This window comes from Diadema antillarum, unplaced genomic scaffold, assembly GCF_040938485.1.
Source record: "Diadema antillarum isolate AM-2024a unplaced genomic scaffold, OU_Dant_1.0 seq00000659_RagTag, whole genome shotgun sequence".
In the NCBI taxonomy this organism is placed as follows: Eukaryota; Metazoa; Echinodermata; class Echinoidea; order Diadematoida; family Diadematidae; genus Diadema; species Diadema antillarum.
Window position 1 is genome coordinate 175,395 of NW_027271571.1, and position 22,301 is coordinate 197,695.

The 22,301-nt window shown below is 36.9% G+C and overlaps 2 protein-coding genes across 2 annotated transcripts in view; one reads left to right on the forward strand and one right to left on the reverse strand.

Annotated features, from left to right (window-relative positions):
- Positions 1 to 1,410: 1,410 nt before the first annotated feature.
- LOC139736641 (swi5-dependent recombination DNA repair protein 1 homolog) lies at positions 1,411 to 4,851 on the reverse strand. The gene is made up of 3 exons (XM_071647389.1): positions 4,781 to 4,851; positions 2,498 to 2,718; positions 1,411 to 1,858 (listed from the first exon to the last, which is right to left on the reverse strand). Exons 2-3 carry the CDS (start codon positions 2,690 to 2,692, stop codon positions 1,679 to 1,681), a joined length of 375 nt encoding a protein of 124 aa, XP_071503490.1. The 5' UTR covers positions 2,693 to 2,718; positions 4,781 to 4,851; the 3' UTR covers positions 1,411 to 1,678.
- Positions 4,852 to 5,233: 382 nt separating this feature from the next.
- LOC139736626 (ligand-dependent nuclear receptor corepressor-like protein) overlaps positions 5,234 to 22,301 on the forward strand; it is a 67,078-nt gene continuing 50,010 nt past the window's right edge. Inside the window, exons 1-3 of the mRNA XM_071647377.1 lie at positions 5,234 to 5,366; positions 19,257 to 19,322; positions 20,652 to 20,743. Coding sequence (XP_071503478.1) covers positions 5,258 to 5,366; positions 19,257 to 19,322; positions 20,652 to 20,743 — 267 coding nt within the window. The 5' untranslated portion in view covers positions 5,234 to 5,257. The remainder of the gene's footprint in view (positions 5,367 to 19,256; positions 19,323 to 20,651; positions 20,744 to 22,301) is intronic.

A 22,301-nucleotide genomic window follows, 5' to 3' on the forward strand; every position in this document is an offset into this window, starting at 1 on the left:
CCAATGAAATTATGGTGTGACCTAAACTCAACTGCACAGTAAGATGGGATGGATAGTCAATTGGTACTTCTTGGTGGCTGAGATGTTTGGTATAGTGTATACATAGATAGATGAGGCATGCTCAATTATTGATGTCGGTCTACATGTGTATCTATTGTTGCATTTGATACTCATACAAGCATACACACATCCAGCTGAACACTGCCTGTTTGAATGACAATCCCCTTTTCTCTATCCCCCCCCCCCCCCAAAAAAAAAAAAAAAAAAAAAAAAAATTCCAAACAAAGTACAAAATACATACATGCAACCCATCCCGGGAAATGATACCATATTTAAAGGAGATGTGTGCTGAACAAATAAGAGTCTAAAAACTTTGATCTACATAAAATGGCAGAAGAGCACACAAAACACTTTTGTGGGTGGAAGACTACAGCTTTAACCAAGCCTTCCCATCACCAACATGCATTTGATAAATGTGTCATATATGATCAGCTGCTATCAGTTTGGTATCTGATAAAAGGTAAGCCTGCTCTCAAGCAATCAGGTGCCTTTGTCACAAGCTGACTGTCAGACAATCATTACGCTGGGATGCATGTCACTTATGTAGAAGCTGCAAAACATGGCACAGATACTGTATACGCCAAATATTTCATGAGGTTTTTATTTTCACGAATTTTGCGAGTCAGGTGCTATAAGCGAAATTAAAGACACGCGAAAATATTGCCTCTAATCCCGATATGAATGTGACATACACGTATACATTTCTCCATTTAGTACACAACTCCATGATCGCGAATTAACCACTTGCGAAATCGCCGGGAAGTCCCGATTCGCGAAAATTTAGACTCGCTATAAATATATGGCGTATACAGTATTGGGTGTATAGTGTATGAGCATGTTTTCACATAAAAGTGCCAAGGTTCCCCCTTAAAATGGAAATATATGTGCTTGCACTAAAGTCATGATAATCATAAAACAATTTCCCTGAAGCACCAAAGCAACTATTTTGTTAGTTTTGGGTATGTGTAAGAGAAATACGTAACGACAAAGATCAACTGCTGACAGCTATATCACAATTACCCATATACACATACACTGTACAGTTTACTGCAAAACAATACATGTACAAAGAAGCATTAATTTTTTTATTTTTTTTTAAATACACACACATCAAGTAGAGGGAACCTCTAATTTCCCAGTGGGAGCTCCAGTCAGTATAATTGCTGAATACTGCCATCTTGTGGTCACATTATGTTTGTTTCCAGCGTTGAGATGTTCAAAATATGAACATGTACAATCTAATTAGCAATCACATCTAGTTTGTAAATTATGTACACTCCCGTCCAAACATTATTCCACTGTCATATCCCAGTACATATATTTTGATTATCTATTCATTTGTCTGCACTGTGGCAGACTTCCACGGAATAGATATCTTCTCAAAATGTTTTCTCATCAACACTGAAAATGATCTGGTCCATTGTCCATTCTGCATCTGCTGCTAAAATCTCCACCTGGTGGTTTGGAATCTGGGAGCATTGGCTGCCTTATGGCCGACCTCTAAAAGCTGAAAATCAGCTTGAAAATGTTTTCACCATCACGTCCTTACATCCAGTCTGCATCTGCTGATGAAGATGATTTGGCAACATTATGGCTGACCTTTAACCAGTGGAACTCATCATGAAAATGTCTCTTCATCATCATTGAAATTGATCAGGTCCTTGTCCAGTCTGCATCCACTGATGAAATCTCCGAGCGATGGCTTTGGATCTGGGTGTTTCTCATAGAGACGTACAATGGCAGACTGGCATGCCTCTCTCCACTTGTCAATCAGTTCTTGCAGTGCATTCAGATCATTCTGCAAGAGGGAGAACACGCACCATAGCATACATACATGACAACAAGTAAACGAAGAATCCCAAATTTTTCTTATCACCCTATCATATCTTCACAAAACCACAAGAAGTTTGCAATGACAGGTGTGTGCAATGGTCTCGTATCAATTTCAACCTAAAATTACATGGTTACACACAGTCTATCAATCATGTATGAAGGTAACTGAGCACTGTGTGGTGCATGGAAAACAATTCCTTTCTACATTAATGGTCTTTAAATTTTCACCGGAACAGCTTTCTTATAGAGACTACAACTGTATGCCATGGTAAAATGCTTTGAAAGATTGTCTTCACTGATTGTCAGGGTAAAATAGGTCATATCAATCTGGGCATACAAAGTGTATTGTAATACATGTACACTGTAACTACACAGTACAATTTTTGATCAAACAAGTAAAATCAACTTCAAAAGGCTTCCTTGTTCTTATATCTCACATAATATTCACAATATTCCATAGGCAAAAGAAAAGAATTGATTTAAGAACAGCAAATCAAATACAACATAGAGTGGTATATATCTGATAATTCTTTCACTCTTGTGGAATCATGATTAAACTCATTTAATTCTGCGAATTCAGCCTCGGCATTTGAATTGAATTCACCTTTGTTCTGTACATCTTCACCATCCTGAGTTTTCTGCAAATATCTTCCTTCTCAGCAACACGTCGCTGCAATTCTTTTCGAACACTTATGGCCTGTTTCACAACGCTGGAAGATTCCTCCATCTGAGCATCGCCTTCGGGTTGTTCCATGCTTGGCATGATGGTACAATCATGAATTTCAGATGACTCATCCATTATGGCAGGATTTATGGGAAGAATTTCTGTAACAATGATAAGCAAGGGTACTGCTAGTATTAGTACACTTCACAATTATATCTATGGGTGGCATCTATTTGTCAAACAGAAGTAGGCCCTACACTGAATATATTTAGACTAAATCTAATTCAAATATGCTAGAATCATACTTGAGAACTATGTTGAAAGCCGTCATTATTTTCTCCTGTCATTTTGTGTCACTGAGAAAATCCATGCCACAGTCCTACTTCAAAAAGCAATAAATTTATTATAAACATGGCTTTTGTCTTGTTCTAATCTCCCTCCCAGGGCTGCCAACTCTCACTCATTGAGAGTGAGACTCACTCATTTTGGTCCTTTCTCACTCTAAAACTTTATTTCATTTGCGTGCATTTCTATTGATCTCACTCATTATTTTGACTCCCAATTATAGCATTGGCCTATGGGAGTCTCACTCTCAACTATATGGTTTCCAATATATGTTGGCAGCCCTGCCCTCCATCAAACCTCAAAGATCAGTCAAGACTTAAACATGCTGTCGGTAAAATTTATATCAGTTTCTGCTTCCTCTAGCTCACTTCACATCTCACTCCTCCTATCATTGTCCTATCTCATTGTCACAGTCCAAACCGGGAAATAATTTCTCTGCCACAGCTAGAAAAATCAATAGCAGCTGCTAATTGTTTAACACGTTGAGGACAAGTCCAGAGTATACAGTCAAACCTGTCTATAGCGGCCACCCAAGGGCAGGGATGCCAAGTTCAAAACAATTTTATGAGTGAGATTTTCATGACTAGGCATCTCGACATGCGAAGGCGCGCGAGCAATAGTGTGGGAGGGGTTTTTCCCCCCTGTGGCCTCCCACTGTAGGGAGCTTTTTCAATTTTTAGCTCTTCATGGTGCGATCAGGTACATACTTCAGTGACTATTTTTTACTTATTTTGAAAGACAAACGGGAATTTACTTTCATTTGTAACTATCACTTTAATCTTTTGAGCTATGCTCATTATTATAGGCCCAAGTTGCAGACTTTGCCCAATGAGTGAGAAAAATGGGTGCCATGCGTGAGATCGTGAGATGGCCCCTAAATGCTTGAGTCTCACACAGAATGCGTGAGACTTGGTAGCTCTGCAAGGGAGACGAAAAATGTGGCCATTATAGACAGGTGACTGCTATAGACTGGTTATCTGACTTTTGTGTGCAATGCCTACATGTATCATCGTTGTATACATGTAAATCTATAAGTGCTTGCATGGCCTTTATGTGTATACGTATCCACGAGTGTATTTCATGCATTGAACAATGCCGGTTTGATCAAGTTGTTGCACAGTCGCATGTGTACAGTAGTGAAGAAAGCTTTACACTAGTGCATTATTATGACTGAATGTGTGATGCATGCAGCGGTGGCAATCACTGAACATTGCCCATGAATGACTGGCATGGCAACAAAGCAAAAAAAGCACGCTGAATTATCGGCTCGCGGCTACTACACTTACAGCTCCAAGATGTGCTGTGCCGATAATGTGGGTTTGTGGCCGCAATTAGACAGGTTAAAATCTACCGCGGGAAACAAAATTTGTGGCTGCTGGCTGGCCCCATTATAGACAAGTGGCTGATATACACAGGGTCTTTAACAGGGCTTTCCTCTCAGGGGAAATTTTCAGTGGCTGCATGCGGCAGGTGGCCGCTAGGGCAGGTTTGGCTGTACTTCAGCAGGTGTCTATGGCACGGGAAATAAGTGTTAATTTGTACCAAAATCAGCCCGTCCTCAACAGGTTAATAGCAATTTTTATACTTGCAACAAGTTATAATTTCTTATAAGTTACTTAGCCATTCAATTCACAATCATAAAATGCACTGTAGGTTCTAAATTAAATCTAGTTTAATCTAAGTAATAGAAATTCAAACATGAGAGATTCATAACAGTGTCAATGCAACAAATTTTTACATGTAAATTGACAGACATCACGAATGACATGATCAGTTGCAGAAGTCACCTAGTATAGGGTACGTCATACAGCTGCACTGACGGCTGAAGATCAAGTGTTACTTCTACTACTAGCTTTAGCTTCACCCAGTCCTTGATACCTTGGGCTATGGAATTGGAAGCCTGTAGGCTGTTGTTGAAAGTGTTAAATGCACCACCAGCCAGCTGACCACAGTCCACACCATGAATACTCGCAATGCACAAGCGTATAGAACGTAGCGCGTACGACGTCACACAGCACAGTTTCCCAATCTCCCTCTTCTGTAGAATTCAAGTTATAATATGGTGGTTTCATGTGGATTTGTACAAACAAAGTTTGAATGGTGTCGAAAGCAATGGATAATTGATAACAACTTGAAGGGTTAGCCAGATCCTGCCTGTACGAAAGACAAGACTGTGCTATTCTTACCATTAGTTTACAAATTTGCCGCGTCTGTGAACGAGGATCGCATATCGCATAAAGGGTGATTCCCGCGAGATGACGTCACCTTAAAAAAAATTGTCTGGGCACACATACTAGTACACTATGCACCACACACACACACACGCGTGACGTCGGCTATTAAATACTCATATTTATGAAAATGGCCGAGTATGTAAAGTGTGGCAACCAACGCTGCTTACAAGAACGAAAACAGCTGCGAAAGGAGCTCGACCGAGGCAGGAAAAACCTTACATCTTACATCGGTAAGTATCTATAGACCTCGACGAACATTTTTGTCTGCTTTTCTGTCATGTACGGCGATGGATTAAGCATGTAATCCCGAGTTTATTAGCAAGCAAGTCTCGCCGGTTTTTGGTAGGGTCAATTACGTGCGCAAGGGCTATCCGATCGCAAGGAAAGCAGGCAATGTTATTTTTGTCTGCTAAAATGCCCCTCAGCTCAGGCGATCCGGTGTGTTCGCTGAAACTCTCGCTCGTGCAGCCCTTTCATGCGCAGCGCTCGCCTGTATGAATGAGAACAATAGTAGTATGGTATCAAGCCTGGGCTGTGGAACAATGAATTTACAGGCAAATGAAGACCCGGCTGTTGTTAACTCTTATAAAACTACTATTACTAACTGTTAGACCCTAGTATTATTATGTAGTAAATGTTTACATAGCAAGTCCAGCTAATTGCCAGATCCATCACTTGAATACGTCAATGACAATAGAAAATACCACGTACGGTAGAAGTGTTAACTTTTAAATTTATTACAGTTTCATGTTGACCCACAACTCAAAAAAGATGAAAAAAAAAAAAAGAGTAGAGTGCTGCTCCTACTCCAGACTGGTGTCTAGACAACCTTATCTTCTGTGCTTTCACTTGCATAAGTTTGTGGTAGAAGTTTAGAATATCAACCAAGCAGGGCATACCAAAAATAAAGATTTATGCCTTTGCCAAATGAAAGAAGTCCCATTCCTGAATTCCTGTAAGTGTAGGCCTAGCTGTTATTTTCTAAACCTCTGCAAAATACACTCGGTGTAATAGAAATGGCCTTGCTTGATATGCATCCCGGTCCTGCATGTTTCATCAGGTTTGTAGCAGACAAATTTTTCATACGCCATAGACTAGATAGCTGTTGCCTGTGCAACAGATGATCGGATTGTGCTTAAAATACAGCCGTATTGTCCACTGTTGAACTGCAGCGGTTAGCAAGGAAGACTGCTGTTCAAGCAAAGAAGTTCAAAGCAAATTATAAGAAAACAGTCTTCCTGTGTATTGGATTATTAAACAATATGTGATCTGTGTGTCATATTTGGCAAGAGTTCCAAAATGTGCCCTCATGAAAAGAATGGAGGAAAATAATAAATTTCTTACATCTTAGGAATAAAGTTGGCTCATACCCAAAGTGTGAGTTCAAGAGAGGGATATGGAATGAAGATTAGGGATTTAGTCACAACATGTATGGTGTGTGCTGTGGTCATTTCAGCTCAATGGATGGTATTATACAGGTGTTTGTGCTGGCATTTTATACATTCAAAGTCATCAATGAGGCACAGTTATGCTTTGCTAATTACTGTATACAATGACCCATTAAATTTAAGGGTATATGGCGATATGATTCCCCTTCGCCTTAAAAAACAACAACAAAGAAACAAACCTTTCTTTATTTCTTGTCAGAAACATTTGTACCACACTTACCAAGAAATGGGACATCAGCATTATGTTTATCTTATAAGTCATTTAAATTACTTTCTATCCAGGAAATGTCTAGCAAAGCTTCATTTTCAAAATTAAACATTAACATACAGCTAGACAGGAGAACATTGGCTTTTATTGTTCAATTCTTAAAGTTTACCACACAGGAGGTACAGATAGCTATAGTACAGATGTACAAGTCATATCTTGATCATATCCATATACTGCAAAATAGAGCTGTTTGAGCATTATGGTTCCAGGGCCTAACAATACATTATGCTTCATTGCTTTATGGTTTGAAAATTCTAGATACAGATACTCTACTGCTTTTGTGGGGAAAAAAGTAAAATGAATATGATAGCCTCATATCATGGTGATTACTTTTAAATTTCTTAAACATGATTATCAAACCAGGCTAATATATATTTTAAATGCAATGTAGTTTTAGTCAGAAGCAAATCAAATATTTGAGAACAGTCACTGTACACAGCCAAGAATTTATTTTGAATTTCCTGCCCAGTGACGTTTATACCTTTCAAACAGAATGAAAAAATCTTTTGATTTTTAAATATGTTTCTTTTGAAAGGATATAGTAGCCTTCACATCCAACGATCAATGAACTGAGGCTTAAAAATTCATAACTTTTTCGATGGATTGTCTGATTTTCCTCAAACTTTCACGCATCATGTATTCTACTGATTTTGCTGCATTCTGCTCAATCCTTCTTCTTCTTCTTCTTCTTCTGTTTATTCAATCCTGAAGATTCTTGCAGATTAATCCACATGTTTATGAAGGTTAACTTGTCCTTTAAATCTGACATAACTTGAGGGATTAATCAACTTCGGGATAAATGCTTGACCATTGTATGGGTAAGGGGCAGAGACAGTGCTGGGTTGTTGATGACCCAGAGCAGGATTACTTTACAAATGTAGTCAGAACTGTCCATCTGGATGCCAGAGCCACCCCAAAAGCAGCTAATGATTGAACTATGTGTAGGAGAGAACATGTGCACTTGAGATTGAGATACTTTGTATCACAGCAGTCCAAATGCATACAATCATGTTGTGTGTGCCACACATTCACATGGCAAATCAGCTCAGATTTGTTGTCCATGATACAACACCAATAGCTACTGAGTTAGAGAAAGAAGTAAAATTGATAGTTACCATAGGTTTGTTGACTGTTGATATGTGGTACTGTAGAAGTGGTTTTCATGTGAGTAATTTTTTTTTTTGTGTGTGTGTGTTTTTTCACTCTGTTGCAAAAAAAAATTGCAAAAAAAAATTGTGTGCTTTTATTTTTTTATTCTTATTTCTTTTTTAGTTTCTGGTTGCATGAAATGTGTCAAATGCGTGAAAATTTCAGCACCGTGAAAATTTCCACTTTTATGGTAATAAAATTTAAACCATATCATTTGATTTTATGCATCAATTTGTTGTCTGTCTTGTGATCACAAAGAGTGTGCATATAGTGGTCATCTTCCTCTTACAATCTGCCCTTCTGCCTCTGTGGAGATGTTAGTATCCTCAGTAGCTCTGGTAATTAGAATCTCACTACCTATAGTCCTATGTTTTTAAATGTGATCACTTGACAAAAGTAAACACCTTGTTCAAGGATTAGTGAATAAATTCATCATCAAAGTCAGTGACATCAAAAACCGGGGCTCCCTGCTCTTCAGACTTTCCTTTTAAAATTGCAAAGAAATATGAATGGAAATTATTCAGAAGGAGATCTGTTCTAAGACCAAGAGTTCTGTAAAAAATAATGCCCACCTATCTGTTCCTCTTTGTTGAGAAGATATTGAAATTCATAAGAAGTCACAGCTTTTGTATTGGATTATCAACAAAGCACATGCAAACATTGTAAAGATAATGTACTTTTAGCAGTTCTTTAAAGACATTCAAAATAATAAAGAAATTTCAAAAGACTTAAATTAGAATTCACTCTAGTAGTAGTACCTGGCCTCTATTGACCAGGTACAAAGTTGTGATAGCAAATCTTTAGGAGAGTACCTTCTCCCTGAATAAAGTAAAGCCAGTTTGTACTTTCCACTTTGTACATAAGCAGAAAAAAATATTTATTTGTAATATTCTTAACAGGCATGTGGGTTTTAAAATTCACTGAGATCTGTGGTCATCTGTGATATGCAGTGATTATTCATGTACTCCTTATAAATGGTGCTTGTTAGCACATCCAGCTGACAGCAACAAAGTGTTCATTAAAGTTTAGTATTTGGCGATATTAATAGAGAAAGTTTGTTAATGCAGTCAGTGCAAAACAATGAAATAGATGCTTCCCCAAGTACTAATTGATGGACCATTGTGGTCATCTGATCTACGCAAGTTCATTCTTTGTTTGAACATGAATTTCATAAATTGTTACATTGAGTAATTTTATGCATTATGTTGCTTCGAAGAAGAGTAAAGTGCCTTCCTAAATGAGAAAAGAGAACGATGATTTTTACTTTTGTGCATACGAGTGAACTACAAACTGGCTCATTGATGCCATATTTACGTGGAGTAAATGACCAAGTGTGGTCATGATCAGGACTGGTCGTGTATTTTCAATTTAAAAGGGAATTCCATCCTGATATCATGTTGCTTTACATGAAAATAGAAAAATCAGAAAGTAGATCTGTGAAACATTTGGTTATAAAAAAAGAATTAGACACACACACACACACAAAGTTATGAACTGTTAAAGTTTAGAGAGCAAGACAAATTGACAACTCTCTGTGACATAGATGTTGAGCAGCTCTCAATTCTGTTTTTACACAAAATTTACAATTGAATGACAAAAGTTGTCTTCAAATCTGTTCTTGGTATGTAAGTACAGCTGCAATATGATTTTGCATGTCCTCAGCATACATGTAAGTTCTGTGGCATTGAGATACCAAAGTATCTGAGAAAAAAAATAAGATGTGTGAAATATTGCATGCAAAACAATGTATAAAGAGCTGCTGAACACTGACATCATACTAAATTGCCAAGTTGCCTTGCTCTCCAAACTTGATTATGTGTTTTCTGATTCCCCCCCCCCCCCAATTTTCACTGATATACATTGTACCTCTCTGATTTTTCAGCTGTCTTACAAAGCAAAATAATATCAGGATGGGCTTTCCCATTAAAACAGTAGATTTGCCAGTTGGGATAGTAGGCTAAAAAGGTTTTAATCTATGCCCAGTGTGGCAGGCTCTTAGTAAGTTGTCAGTTGTTGACAAGTATTACCTTTGGCTGAATACTCTTCCTTTACTTCAATAAAGATCAATACATTGCCTAAGAAGTTTTTGACAAATATTCGATGCCATCTTTGTTGGATACTAATCATTAAAACTGTGACTTGGTGTTCTTTTGGCAGTCAAAATTACTTGATTTGTGGATTGAAAACAGAATGCATTTTGTGTATCTAGAAGAAAAAAAAATTGTTAACCAATTTAATGATCAGTATGGAAGTGTACATTTACTTTTACTTCTTGGAAATGTTATTGAAAAAAGCACCATATGGAGGAAGTTGTTTTCTTTTGCAGTTTTACCTTTTGTGTCAGCTTAACTGAGTCCATTCTTGTTCTGAGCAGGCATGCACACTGCAAATTGTGCACACACTGATATAATGTAGAAAGATATCCCCTTTAGCAGAGGGTGGTAAGAGTGGGCCCCTATCTCCTTGAATGCCCCCAGCGGTTATTTAGCTGTGGCCATGATTATGGTATGTTGTTCTGCCTGATGCAAATGGCAGCCTCGCCAAATTTTACGATGCTTCCTCTTTGCCGAGCACATTAAAATCATTTTGAGTGAAAGTGCAAAAAATATTGAATTTGTCGTATACAAACAGGCACATCTCTTTCTAAGCACTTGATGACAGCCTGTCTGATAACATCAATTATGTTTAATTAATTAAGTTTCCTGTGTCTGCAACCTTGAAAAAGTAATCACTGTTGATGTACAGCATACATTGTACGTACTTGATATAGTATTGGTATGGCATACCATAAATGTGCATTCTGTGATGGTACAAGCAAAACTACAGGCAGCCATTTTAAGCATCTGCATGCATGCATGCAGGTCAACTGCATACTGTGATAATGTCTGTATCTAAAAAGAACATGATATTGAAAGCTTTCTTACAGAGTGACTAGTGGGACCATAATACCATAACTCCATGAGCAAAGGATGCATATTTACCTAAATCTAATAAAACTTAAAAGAGTGGCATAATGTCTGTGTACATTCACATATATGTAGACTACTTGATCATCAGTCCAGATTGAACTGCATGTTAAAGGGCTAAGGTTTTTTGCACACCAAAAGTCCTTATATTGATATGTTCAGAGTGATATCAAGAATGTTTTTTTGAAGGAATTGTATTTCATTTATTGATTTAAGATATTGAATGCTTGTCAGATTTTGATGTATTTTCATATAATAGATGTGCAGAGTGATATCAAGAATGTTTTCTGGAAGGAATTGTATTTCATTTATTGATTTAAGATATTGAGTGCTATTTAGATGTTAATGTATTTTCATATTAAGTTCTGAATAATTGCACAGTATCAGGCTTCAGCTATTCACTTGTGTAGTGATCATTTTGCTGTCCGAGTTAGTGCAGGTTGTTTACTTTTGCTATATGTCGAGTGCATGACTTTACTTTGGGTTGATCAATATTAATACCAGTATTGTAAGTTTTTTGGCGTAAGAAACATAAATCGCCGTATGCCATAGCCAGCTACAGTGTGCAGTTGTGCTTATAATATGTTATTTTATTTTGCTACACCTTTTATATTTACCCTAGTGGCCATACATGATATGATGCTTTAGTAATTGTAGATCTCATCAGCAAGCATGTCACAGATGATTTATAATAGCCATGAGTGTGGGGAAACGAACAAGAAGCCCGAGTAACATTAGTCAAGGTCAATCAGGAAGCTTTCAGTATGGTAGATGCTTTCAGGCATTAGATTTGGTTCCTTACACTGCTGGGCATCAAAAATTCATTAAAAAAGATATATAAAAGTCATTTCACCTGCTCAAGTTGGCAAAAACAAATAAAAAATGACCTTGAACATTGCAAAATCAGAATAAAAAAATGGTACCTCAAACATGGGGGCTGTTCAGCCAGTTACATGTACCAGTACTTTAACACCTTTTAGGACTCTGTGCTTTTCCTACCAGGACATTTTGTACATTGTGCAAATGATATCCCCCACCCTCGACTGAGCCCAAATCCAAATCTTAAGTCTTATCCCAAGCCATAGTTAGACCAAATCCCCAAAGTTAGTCCCAATCTTAATTCTAATCCTCTTTGTAGCCTTTTTGGCAAAGTAATGTCCTTGACGGTGTGAGACATTTAGATATTGCAATCATTAGTCATTGCTAATAGTGAATGGCATGGAAACTTGAGGGCTTACTAAAGGATAAATTTAGTCACACAGTGTACTGGTATATGACGCAAGGAAGTATTGAAGCAAACAATGAAAAATTAATGATGATTGTGACTCAGAAATAACATGTTGGTTTTACATTTAATTGTACTATATTTCTTTCTGATTGCATAGTGTCTGATTTCACTCAGTTGTATGCTTGTTCTTATGTATTGTTCCTCAAAAATTTTCTCCAGTTTGTAATTGGTAAATTCCGCCTCGAACGTAAGATTTAGTACAGAATATATTAGACAGGGCAGAGCCAGGCAAAAACTGCCTTTTTTTCCAGTCAAGGTTTTCTCACTTGATTCTGGTACTTTAGACCATACTTAACAAAATAAGCTTCTGCGCCATCTTGAAATCTGTCCCAAATCCAAGATGGCCGCCAAAAATCCAAAATGGCCGCCAGAGGACCTAAAAAGTGCCTTCTGTGGTTAAGTTTTGTCTGGGGATGTTTTTTTTTTACTCTATTTGATGTTAAATGGTGAGAGGAATAAGATTCAGTGAATTAAAATTAAAATCAGTTTCTTTTTTATTGCAAAAATCCAACATGGCCGCCAGACGCAGCTCCTGAAATTATAATAACCGGAGGGCCAAACCCTAAAAACTTGCTTACTTAACAAGTGAGTTCCACTCTCTCTACAAACTAAGTAGACCATGCTTATTTTCAAATTTCTATTGTAACAAACAACATTCCACTGGTCTACCTCAAAAAATTTGTTGCGAAAGCCTCCAAATCCAAAATGGCGTCCAAGATGGCCGCCATATTTACTGAATTTGCTATTTGAAAGATAGAATTTGATAGAAACATCAAATTTCAACAAATGTGATGTCATATGAAAGAGAATAAAATTTCCTACAAGTTGATACCATTTTTGTGGGCAATTGTGATAACTGAATTGAGATATAACGGAAAAACACTCATTTTTTGATATTTTTCTGAAAAAAGGAAAATCATGAAAATGCTTGATTCAGCATAAATCAGAAAAAGACTGAAGGATTATCTTGAAACGTTTTTAAGAATTTTGCTTAACATATAATTGATATTTGGAGAAAATTAGGGGTCAGTACCATTTGCGGTTCAGGAGTTATAATGTCTCAAACTTGAAAACTCACTATGTAAAAATTTCCACTTTAGCTGTGACAAGACCTTGTTGGTCGTAAAGAGAGTCTGCATACGCCAAGACTACTACACGCACCACTGGCACTGACGCTTGCAGCAGTGCCAGTGGTGCGTGTAGTAGTCTTAGTGTGTGCAGACTTTTTTTTGACAAACAAGAGTTTGTGCCTGCAAACTAACTTTTCATACCAAGTGGTAGCTCAGGTGACGCTGATCGTTATTATTTCAAAGTAGATTGTTCTGATGTGTTTTTATGCCTCCGCCAACGAAGTGGCCGGAGGCATTATGTTTTCGGGTCGTCCGTCCCTCCGTCCGTCCGTACCTACGTCCGGACGTCCGTCCCGTTTTGTTTTTGTCGATATCTCAAGAACCGTGTGGTGGTTTTACATCAAACTTGGTATGAGGGTATATCCTGGGGGATAATACTTTGTTTGGATTTTAGGGTGATGGGTCAAAGGTCAAAGGTCACACGTTATTTTGTGAAAAAATGTTGAAATTTCATGTTTTTCTCGCAAATGGTTAAAGGTATCTTCATGGAACTTAGTATATATGCATGTACCGATGGGCAGTGATTATCTAGGGAAGTTGGGGGTCATGGATCAAAGGTCAGGGGGTTAAAGGTCAAGGTCAACTCCTCAAAATATCACTACTTTCCTTATATTTATGCAATGCCTGAAAGATTTTTTTTTTTTAACTTGATGTATGCATGTATTACCCAATATATATTCTGTGGGAAGTTTCTTGCCAAAAGGTCAAATGTCAAAAGGTCAAAGGTCAAGTGAAAGTGCTAAATTGCACTTTTTCCTCCATATCTCGAAAGTAACTCAAGGTATCATCATGAAACTTACATATTTATGCATGTTCTACCTAACAGTGATTCTCTTTGGAACTGTGAGGTCAAAGGTCAAAGGCCAGGTTTAGATAATACTATTTTGCCATTTGATACTGAAATTATACTTTTTCTCAATACCTTGAAAATTACTCAATGCATAAACTTATAAAAGGGTCAAAAGTCAAGTAAAAATCATCAGTTCCCCAAATACCTGCACCCAGACGTTATAATCATTCATCCAGTTGAACGTAGTTCTAGGAAAGTGAACATTCAGCACATTTGTGGCAAACCTGTCATTTTGATATTTTGCCAATTGTGTGAAACTGTCATCACACATTGTCAAGACATTGATTTGTGGCAAACCTGTCATTTTAATATTTTGCCAATTGTGTGAAACTGTCATCACACATTGTCAAGACATTGTACTATAGACCTATTAGGAGAACCATGCATTATGGCGGAGGCATACCAGTCGCCGTAGCGACATTTCTAGTTTATTTATACTAAGCTGTCAACAGTTATCAATGTTATGGTTTCTTGAAAAAAATTGGTGATATGTCCGTATGTTTTAGGCTTCATTATTATATATTTTTCTACATGGTAGAATGTTTTGTGATACAACTAACCTGCACATATAAATCGAATGTGATATATCTTCCAATGGTAAACGATACCTTTAGTGTGTTGCGTCAGAGTCAAATCTTGATTAATAATTTGATATATTTTTAGAATTTCTTGTACTGCTGTCTGTCATATATATTGTCCTTGTTTAAACCATATTGAGGGTTTATTTATTTATTTTTTTTTGGGGGGGGGGGGGATGGAGCTCATTTTAGTGTTTGGGTAAGGACCGACCTTTGATTTAAAAAGAAATGCTTCTGTATCAAAGATATGCTTTTGTATTTGTATGTTACTCTGCTGTTGTAGAAACGTGAATGATGATGGCATATTATGTGTAATAATATCTGATCCGTACATGTCCTTGAAAGCCCTTCTGATCCGAGCACCCCCCCCCCCCCGAAAAATCCGACATGGCGGCAATTTCTCAAAGTTGCTTTTAAATGTGTTGTGCGAAATTACTTTTCAGTATATTGTTCAAATAACACTGTCCAAAATGATTATTCATGCTGTATATTCACATTTCTGAGGGGCGCACATTCTACAAGACTTGTCTTTTTAGTGGGTCCCTCCATTTTTCGAATTATCCACAATGTTTACTTACTTCAAATCACTCGAGTTTTATGATAATGTGTAATTATTGCAAGGTGCTACAATTAATGTATATTCTTTTCATCCCACATAGGTCTACGCACCTGATTTTCTGTGATCAAAAAAGAAGAAGTGATGTTTGTATGTTCTTGTCGAAAAATGAAATAAAACATTGAATTGAATTGAATTGAATTGAATTGAATTTACAAATAAGCATGCTGAAAGTGTATTCACTATGAATAGATTTTTCTTACTTCGTTTTAGGCTGATTTCATGTGGGTTATAGTGTCAAAATTGAATTTAACTAATGCCATTGGTAGATGCTTTCACATTTTAGATATCAGGATCACTCGAGAGTGGAAATGTTCATTTTCATTCCTTTTAGAGTGATCTCAGGGATCACTCAAAGAGTGACGAGTGATCCCTAAGGTCACTCTAAAATGAGTGAAAATGAAAATTTTCACTCAAAATTCACTCCAATTTTACTTTAAATTTACTGATTTCCGTTATTAACTCCTTCAAAAATGAAACTTGCACTCGATTTTTTTCTTTTTCTGAGTAGAATATCACTGGTTTTAAAAATATATCCATAAAGATCCATGACGGTTTGAAATACCACTACAATGTTCAAAATATATAAAAACTATAAATAGATAGCACAACAGACAAAATTGTACCAAAATTAAAATGATACATTTAATTTGGCGCAATAAACTATGTCAGCTTTGATGGCCTGCAATCTTGAAGTTTTTGAGTGATTGATCCAAATTTTGTTTTAAACTTTCTATAGCATGGTTGTTTCAAGCTTCTACCTCTACTTGTAAGACATTTTTTGCTTCATCTCATCTGCTCCAGAACAATCTACTTTGAAATGATAGCGATCGGCGTAACTTGAGCTACCACTTGGTATGAAAAGTTAGTTTGCAGGCACAAACTCTTGTTTGTCAAAAAAGAAAGTCTGCGCGCACCAAGACTACTACACGCACCACTGGCACTGCTACAAGCGTCAGTGCCAGTGGTGCGTGTAGTAGTCTTGGCGTATGCAGACTCTCTTTACGACCAACAAGGTCTTGTCACAGCTAAAGTGGAAATTTTTACATAGTGAGTTTTCAAGTTTGAAACATTATAACTCCTGAACCGCATATGGTACTGACCCCTAATTTTCTCCAAATATTAATTATATGTTAAACAAAATTCTTAAAAACGTTTCAAGATAATCCTTCAGTCTTTTTCTGATTTATGCTGAATCAAGCATTTTCATGATTTTCCTTTTTTCAGAAAAATATCAAAAAATGAGAATTTTTCCTTAAAATCTCAATTCAGTTATCACAATCTCCCACAAAAATGGTATCAACTTGTAGGAAATTTTATTCTCTTTCATATGACATCACATTTGTTGAAATTTGATGTTTCTATCAAATTCTATCTTTCAAATTGCAAATTCAGTAAATATGGCGGCCATCTTGGACGCCATTTTGGATTTGGAGGCTTTCGCAACAAGTTTTTTTTGAGGTAGACCAGCGTTATGTTGTTTGTTAAAATAGAAATTTGAAAATAAGCATGGTCTACTTAGTTTGTAGAGAGAGTGGAACTCACTCGTTAAGTAAGCGAGTTTTTAGGGTTTGGCCCTCCGGTTGTTCTGACATTTATTAATTTCGGGAGCTGCGTCTGGCGGCCATGTTGGATTTTCGCAATAAAAAAGAAACTGATTCTGATTTTAATCCACTGAATCTTATTTCTCTTACCATTTATCATCAAATAGAGTTTTAAAAAACCCATCCCCAGACAAATCTTAACCACAGAAGGCACTTTTTAGGTCCTCTGGCGGCCATTTTGGATTTTTGGCGGCCATCTTGGATTCGGGACAGATTTCAAGATGGCGCAGAAGCTTATTTCGTTAAGTATGGTCTAAAGTACCAGAATCAAGTGAGAAAACCTTGACTGGAATAAAAGGCAGTTTTTGCCTGGCTCTGCCCTGTCTATATGCATGAAGGAGCAAACACCCTTCCAAATGTAGTCTGGTAGGTTGAAAAAAAAAGTCTTGTCAATTTTCATATGAATAATGTCTTGCATGGTTATTTGAAGTTTTGTCCTCAGAAACAGTTGTACATTGTGAAACAGCAAGGGCTATTGTTAGTACAATTGTAACTAGGCCAAGAGGAATGGAATACTGTAAAAGTGGATATTTTTACCCGACTTCAAATAAAGTGTTCTTCACAATATGAAATACAAGGTTTGTATAAAGTTTGCCAGTTATGACAGTACATGCACACACATGTCCTTCAATCTTCTTTTTCCTCAAGGGCAATTTGTAGGCCTATCCATATAATGTGTATTAAATTTGACTTTGTGTATTATTGTTGGCATGTATCTTATGTGTTTGTGTGTGTGTGTTTTTTACTTTACATTCAAAGTGAATACTAAAGCCATGGCAAAGACAAAGCTGATCCTCTGCCAAGAAATATGAATTAACAAGGAACCTCTGTCTGCATGTGAAACTGTAGCCCCAGTTGCTAATGTGTCCATCTTCAATAAAATTTTTCCCTCTAATTTGCCAGGAGGAAGTGACTTAGCTTAAATTGCCAAAAAGAAATGTACCCTCTTAGAAGATGTTGTCCTTGCAAGTTCGTGCTTTCCTATATCCCCCCCCCCCCCTGCCATTGTAAACCCCTCTTTTGCTGAATTATCCTGAAGTGTGAGATTTCTATATTTGTGTACTCATTCCCCATACAAGGTACATTGTGCTATGTGTCAATTATTAATGATTCTCATTTAGGGCTTTTTTGTTACACTGTTTGTGTGTGTGTGTGTGTGTGTGTGTGTGTGTGTACGCATGTGTTTTGTGATTTGACAAGCATCGTGTATGAGGAATGTAATATGTGCTAATGTGTGACACTTACTATAAAGGTGCATTAGTTTCTCAGCTGGAATTTCCAATCAAGTTTTTTGATAAACTGAAGTTGAATGGTGCAGACATGCACATCCTTCCCCTGTTGAGGTAATGTTTGTCATGGTCCTATGGTCATGCATGTGCATTGCATGTAAATGCATATCCTATGCCAATATTAAAGGGAGAATCTACTGAGAAGGTGTTTTCCTTTTCTCCAAAATATCTTGCAGTTTCTCGAATAAATCTTTGTATTACTCCAGGTCTTACGAAGGAGAACAAAAACTAACAAAGGATTACATAGTTAGAAAAATAATACAGCTTAAAGTGAGAAAAGTAATAAATAGATATAGCACTATTGAGACTCACATCGTAATTGTCTCCTAGTGGACCTCTCACTTTTTGAATTAACAATGATGGCTTTATGAAGAGTGGTTTGCTCCTCAAATTCCATACAAACCTCCCTTCATAACCTTTAAAAAAAAACTCAGTTACCTTGTGTGGACACTACCACAAGGAAATCAACAACAGCAACAATGGGAGAGAACAGAATAGCATCTATGTAATTACAAATATTAGTCAAAAACCTTTAAAAAACCGTACAATTCATTGCGACAATAGTACAAATTTTCTGCTGACAAATTATCTTGCACAAATACATAATTACCATTGAACCCGCACACTAATTTTAATACTTTGTTCTTCATGTTCCTTTGTTTCACTTTCAGCTTTGTTGCTAGTTTCTTCCAAAATGTGCAACCTTCTTAACAATGCAGTGAGCTTTTGTACCGATGTTATGTGAGCAGCTATGAATTCTAAGGGCTGTTTTTTTTTTTCAAAAGCCATATGTGATTTTTTTTTCCATATGATGACTTTGCATCGAAGTAAAATTCTAAACATGAAATCTCAAATTCAGTACATTGTGAAAGAAAATGCACGAAGTACATCTCTGTATGTTAATCTCCACTTTCTCGTCCTTCTCTGTATACAGGCCTTGAATGTGTAATAGAGAGTTTATTTGGATCAGACTTCTTTCAGAAGGTTTCACCTTTCAAAGGTAAGTGATTGAAAGTGAAAGAGAAATGATCATGGGAGAGATTTGAGAGCAGGAAATACATCTCCATGTGTCCACCTCGTGACATCTTATGACCTAGAAATTTTGGGATGGGATATTAAATTCAAGTGCCCTCAACAACCAGACCAATCTTCAATGCATTGCATGGGGTTGAGATTGTATCATGTAAAGATGAAGTATACATCAATATGATCATAAAGTGCTGCACTTCTATCTATATCAAACAATATTCAATACCATATGGATACCCAATGCATCATGTAATATCACTTCACAGAGTTCAGAAATTCACATAAAACTTGGGTGTCATTGAAGTGCTCTTAATAGAAATTTTATGGAGTGAAGGGTTGATTTAAAAGAGATTGCATTTATGATTCAGTAAGACAATAGTCATGAATTATTTGAATATCTAGTGACAACAACCATAAGAGTCAGTGTCTAAAGCGTAGACTGGCCTTGAACGGTATACATGTGATAGACAAATAAACAGAGATTTAAGAAAAAGGAAAATATGTGTTGTCATGTGAAAAGATCTCTCCCAGTGCTGTTGTGAAATGAAAACAAGAAATAAGGTGAAATCTTGTGCAAAATTGGACAAGGGGATGTCTGAAATGTTGGTAGCCATGCATAACATAGAATAATTCTGCAGAGTATCAAATACAGAAGTAGAATGGAATAAAGGTAGAGAACTTCACATTGGTTTCACTGAAGGTGAATGTGAAAATAAACACTACAGCTGTATGTAGTGTTCTTACATTTTGCATTATAGAGAGTAAAAAAAAAAAAATGGAAACCTATCTCATGTTCATCCAATTATGTGGAGAGTAGCTCATGAATTGTCAACCTTTCCACTGTTGAAACTGAATTGTTAATGCAATGGTATAAATTTGATATAGAAATTTGTAATCAAATTTGATGTCTTGAATTTCGTGTTAAATTGATGCTTATTTCACTGCATTATATTGATATGCAAAAAGTATTTCAGAAGGAATGAGGCAATGATTAAACAATGTGTAATTCTCTTTTCATGGCCAGGTATGGAAAACATTGAATGAAATTTGACAATCTGCTTACAAAATCTTTCAAGTATGATTTGCTATAAGATTATTCCCTCAAATGTATTGTATTCAGCCACAGACCATGAAGCAAAATGTTGTTATTACAGTGTTTGTAAAAGGACCAACATGTATTTGTTTTTGTGTTTGTCATTTTAATCAAGAAGTTGTGAATGTGCTTTTGACTTTACCTACTGCCATGAATTCTATTTGGTCACGTGTCTGCTAATGGTTGTATTGAAACTTTTTTATGTAGCGCAAGATGACACACACGAGCACGAACCATGTGACTGGCAAGGCGAAAAGGAAAACTGTGCAATGTGCAAAGCCAGGCAAGAAATAGTGCAAGTAAGTGGAGGGGTCATTTTCACTGTCTGGTAGTAACCAGCATTTGTCAACAAAATCATGATTCTCTGAAACTCTCACAGTAATAATTTAGGTACCTTTTTATGCCCTTTTTCTTAATGAAGGGCAACTTTAAGATTGTCACATTCATCCAAGGCCTCATATTACAAGGACACATACTGTAGATATGTACATGTACCTCTCAGGTGTGAGCAGTTGGCTTCTGGAACTCATATGTTGTAGTGTTTTATATCCCCCCCCCCCCCCCCCCTCCCAACACAGGTTTAAGAGTTGGGTAAGAGAAATTAGCTGTCTTCATATTCAGGGTACTGATACAGCCATTCAAAATTGTATCACCATGGAAATGTGGGAGGTTTTGAAAGCAGCACGGGTGCATTGTTGTTGATGAAAAAGAGTAATGTCTTCAACACTCAGTCCTGTAGGTTGATTTAATCAATATGATGCAGTGATAAAGCAACCATCTGCGTTGCTGGTTGAGCGTACTGTGTGAAAATTTTGACATAACAAAAAACAAGATGTTTTGCCAAGAAGTAGACGGGCATTGCAACTGCCTGCATACCTCTGTATATTTTCTTGTTTCTTTTTTAATCTATCATTGCACAATTTGTCGATCAGTGAAAGGAATAGTATTTGAATTGGCATGTGAAAGGGGAATATTAGGAAGCTGTACCTAGAATTATGCAGCAGACAGGAGGTCAGGGAAGATTCTCTCTGCTCTTGCTTCTTTCCTGCCTGATTGCTTAATTTGTGTACTCTTCGAGTCAGCAGCACATACAAACAGAGAGTATGTGACCACTGTATTATGAAATTTGTTCAGTTGATCTCTGTCAGCCTGAACGCTAAACTGACTTTATCAGAATCGCCTGTATCCCACAGATTCTAACCTTGGTTATTTTGGCTCTGTGAGCTAAAAGCATTCCTTTGTTGTGCATGAATGCCTAGTCTTTGCTGTGGAGTAAGACCCTTTTTATTTGTAATCAAATGACTGGTATGCCAGTTACTCCTGGTTGCAGTAAACCTGTGCAAACATGATATTAAGTACACCAGTATTTTTCTTTGTGCTTACAGAGGATGAAATCCCCATGGATTGCAGAGGTGATGTAGGGATCAATGTTGCTTCTCAAAACAAAAATACCAACCATGCTATAAATTATAGTAATGCCATGCATATATAAGATTGTACATCCTTTTCAACTGTAATAAGATCCTGCTCAAAGCAATCTCAGTCAGAAATTCAAATTTGAAAGGGAATGAAACCAAATATACATGTGGATTGAGTGAATGCAGCAACATTAGTAGAGCACATCAGTGAAAGTTTGAGGAAAACTGGACGATCCGTGTTCTACTGACATTGGTGCATTCCACATGTATATTTAGGTTTCATTCCCCTGCAAACATTACACTTGTGATAGAGTGAGGAGAAAGTGGATATGAGTAATTTCCACTTTAGTTGTGTGGGATTCTTGGTAGAAAAGAGTTGCAAATTTTCAGATTTATGGAATTTCCCTGAGGCATAGTGTTTCACAGCCTTTGCAATTGG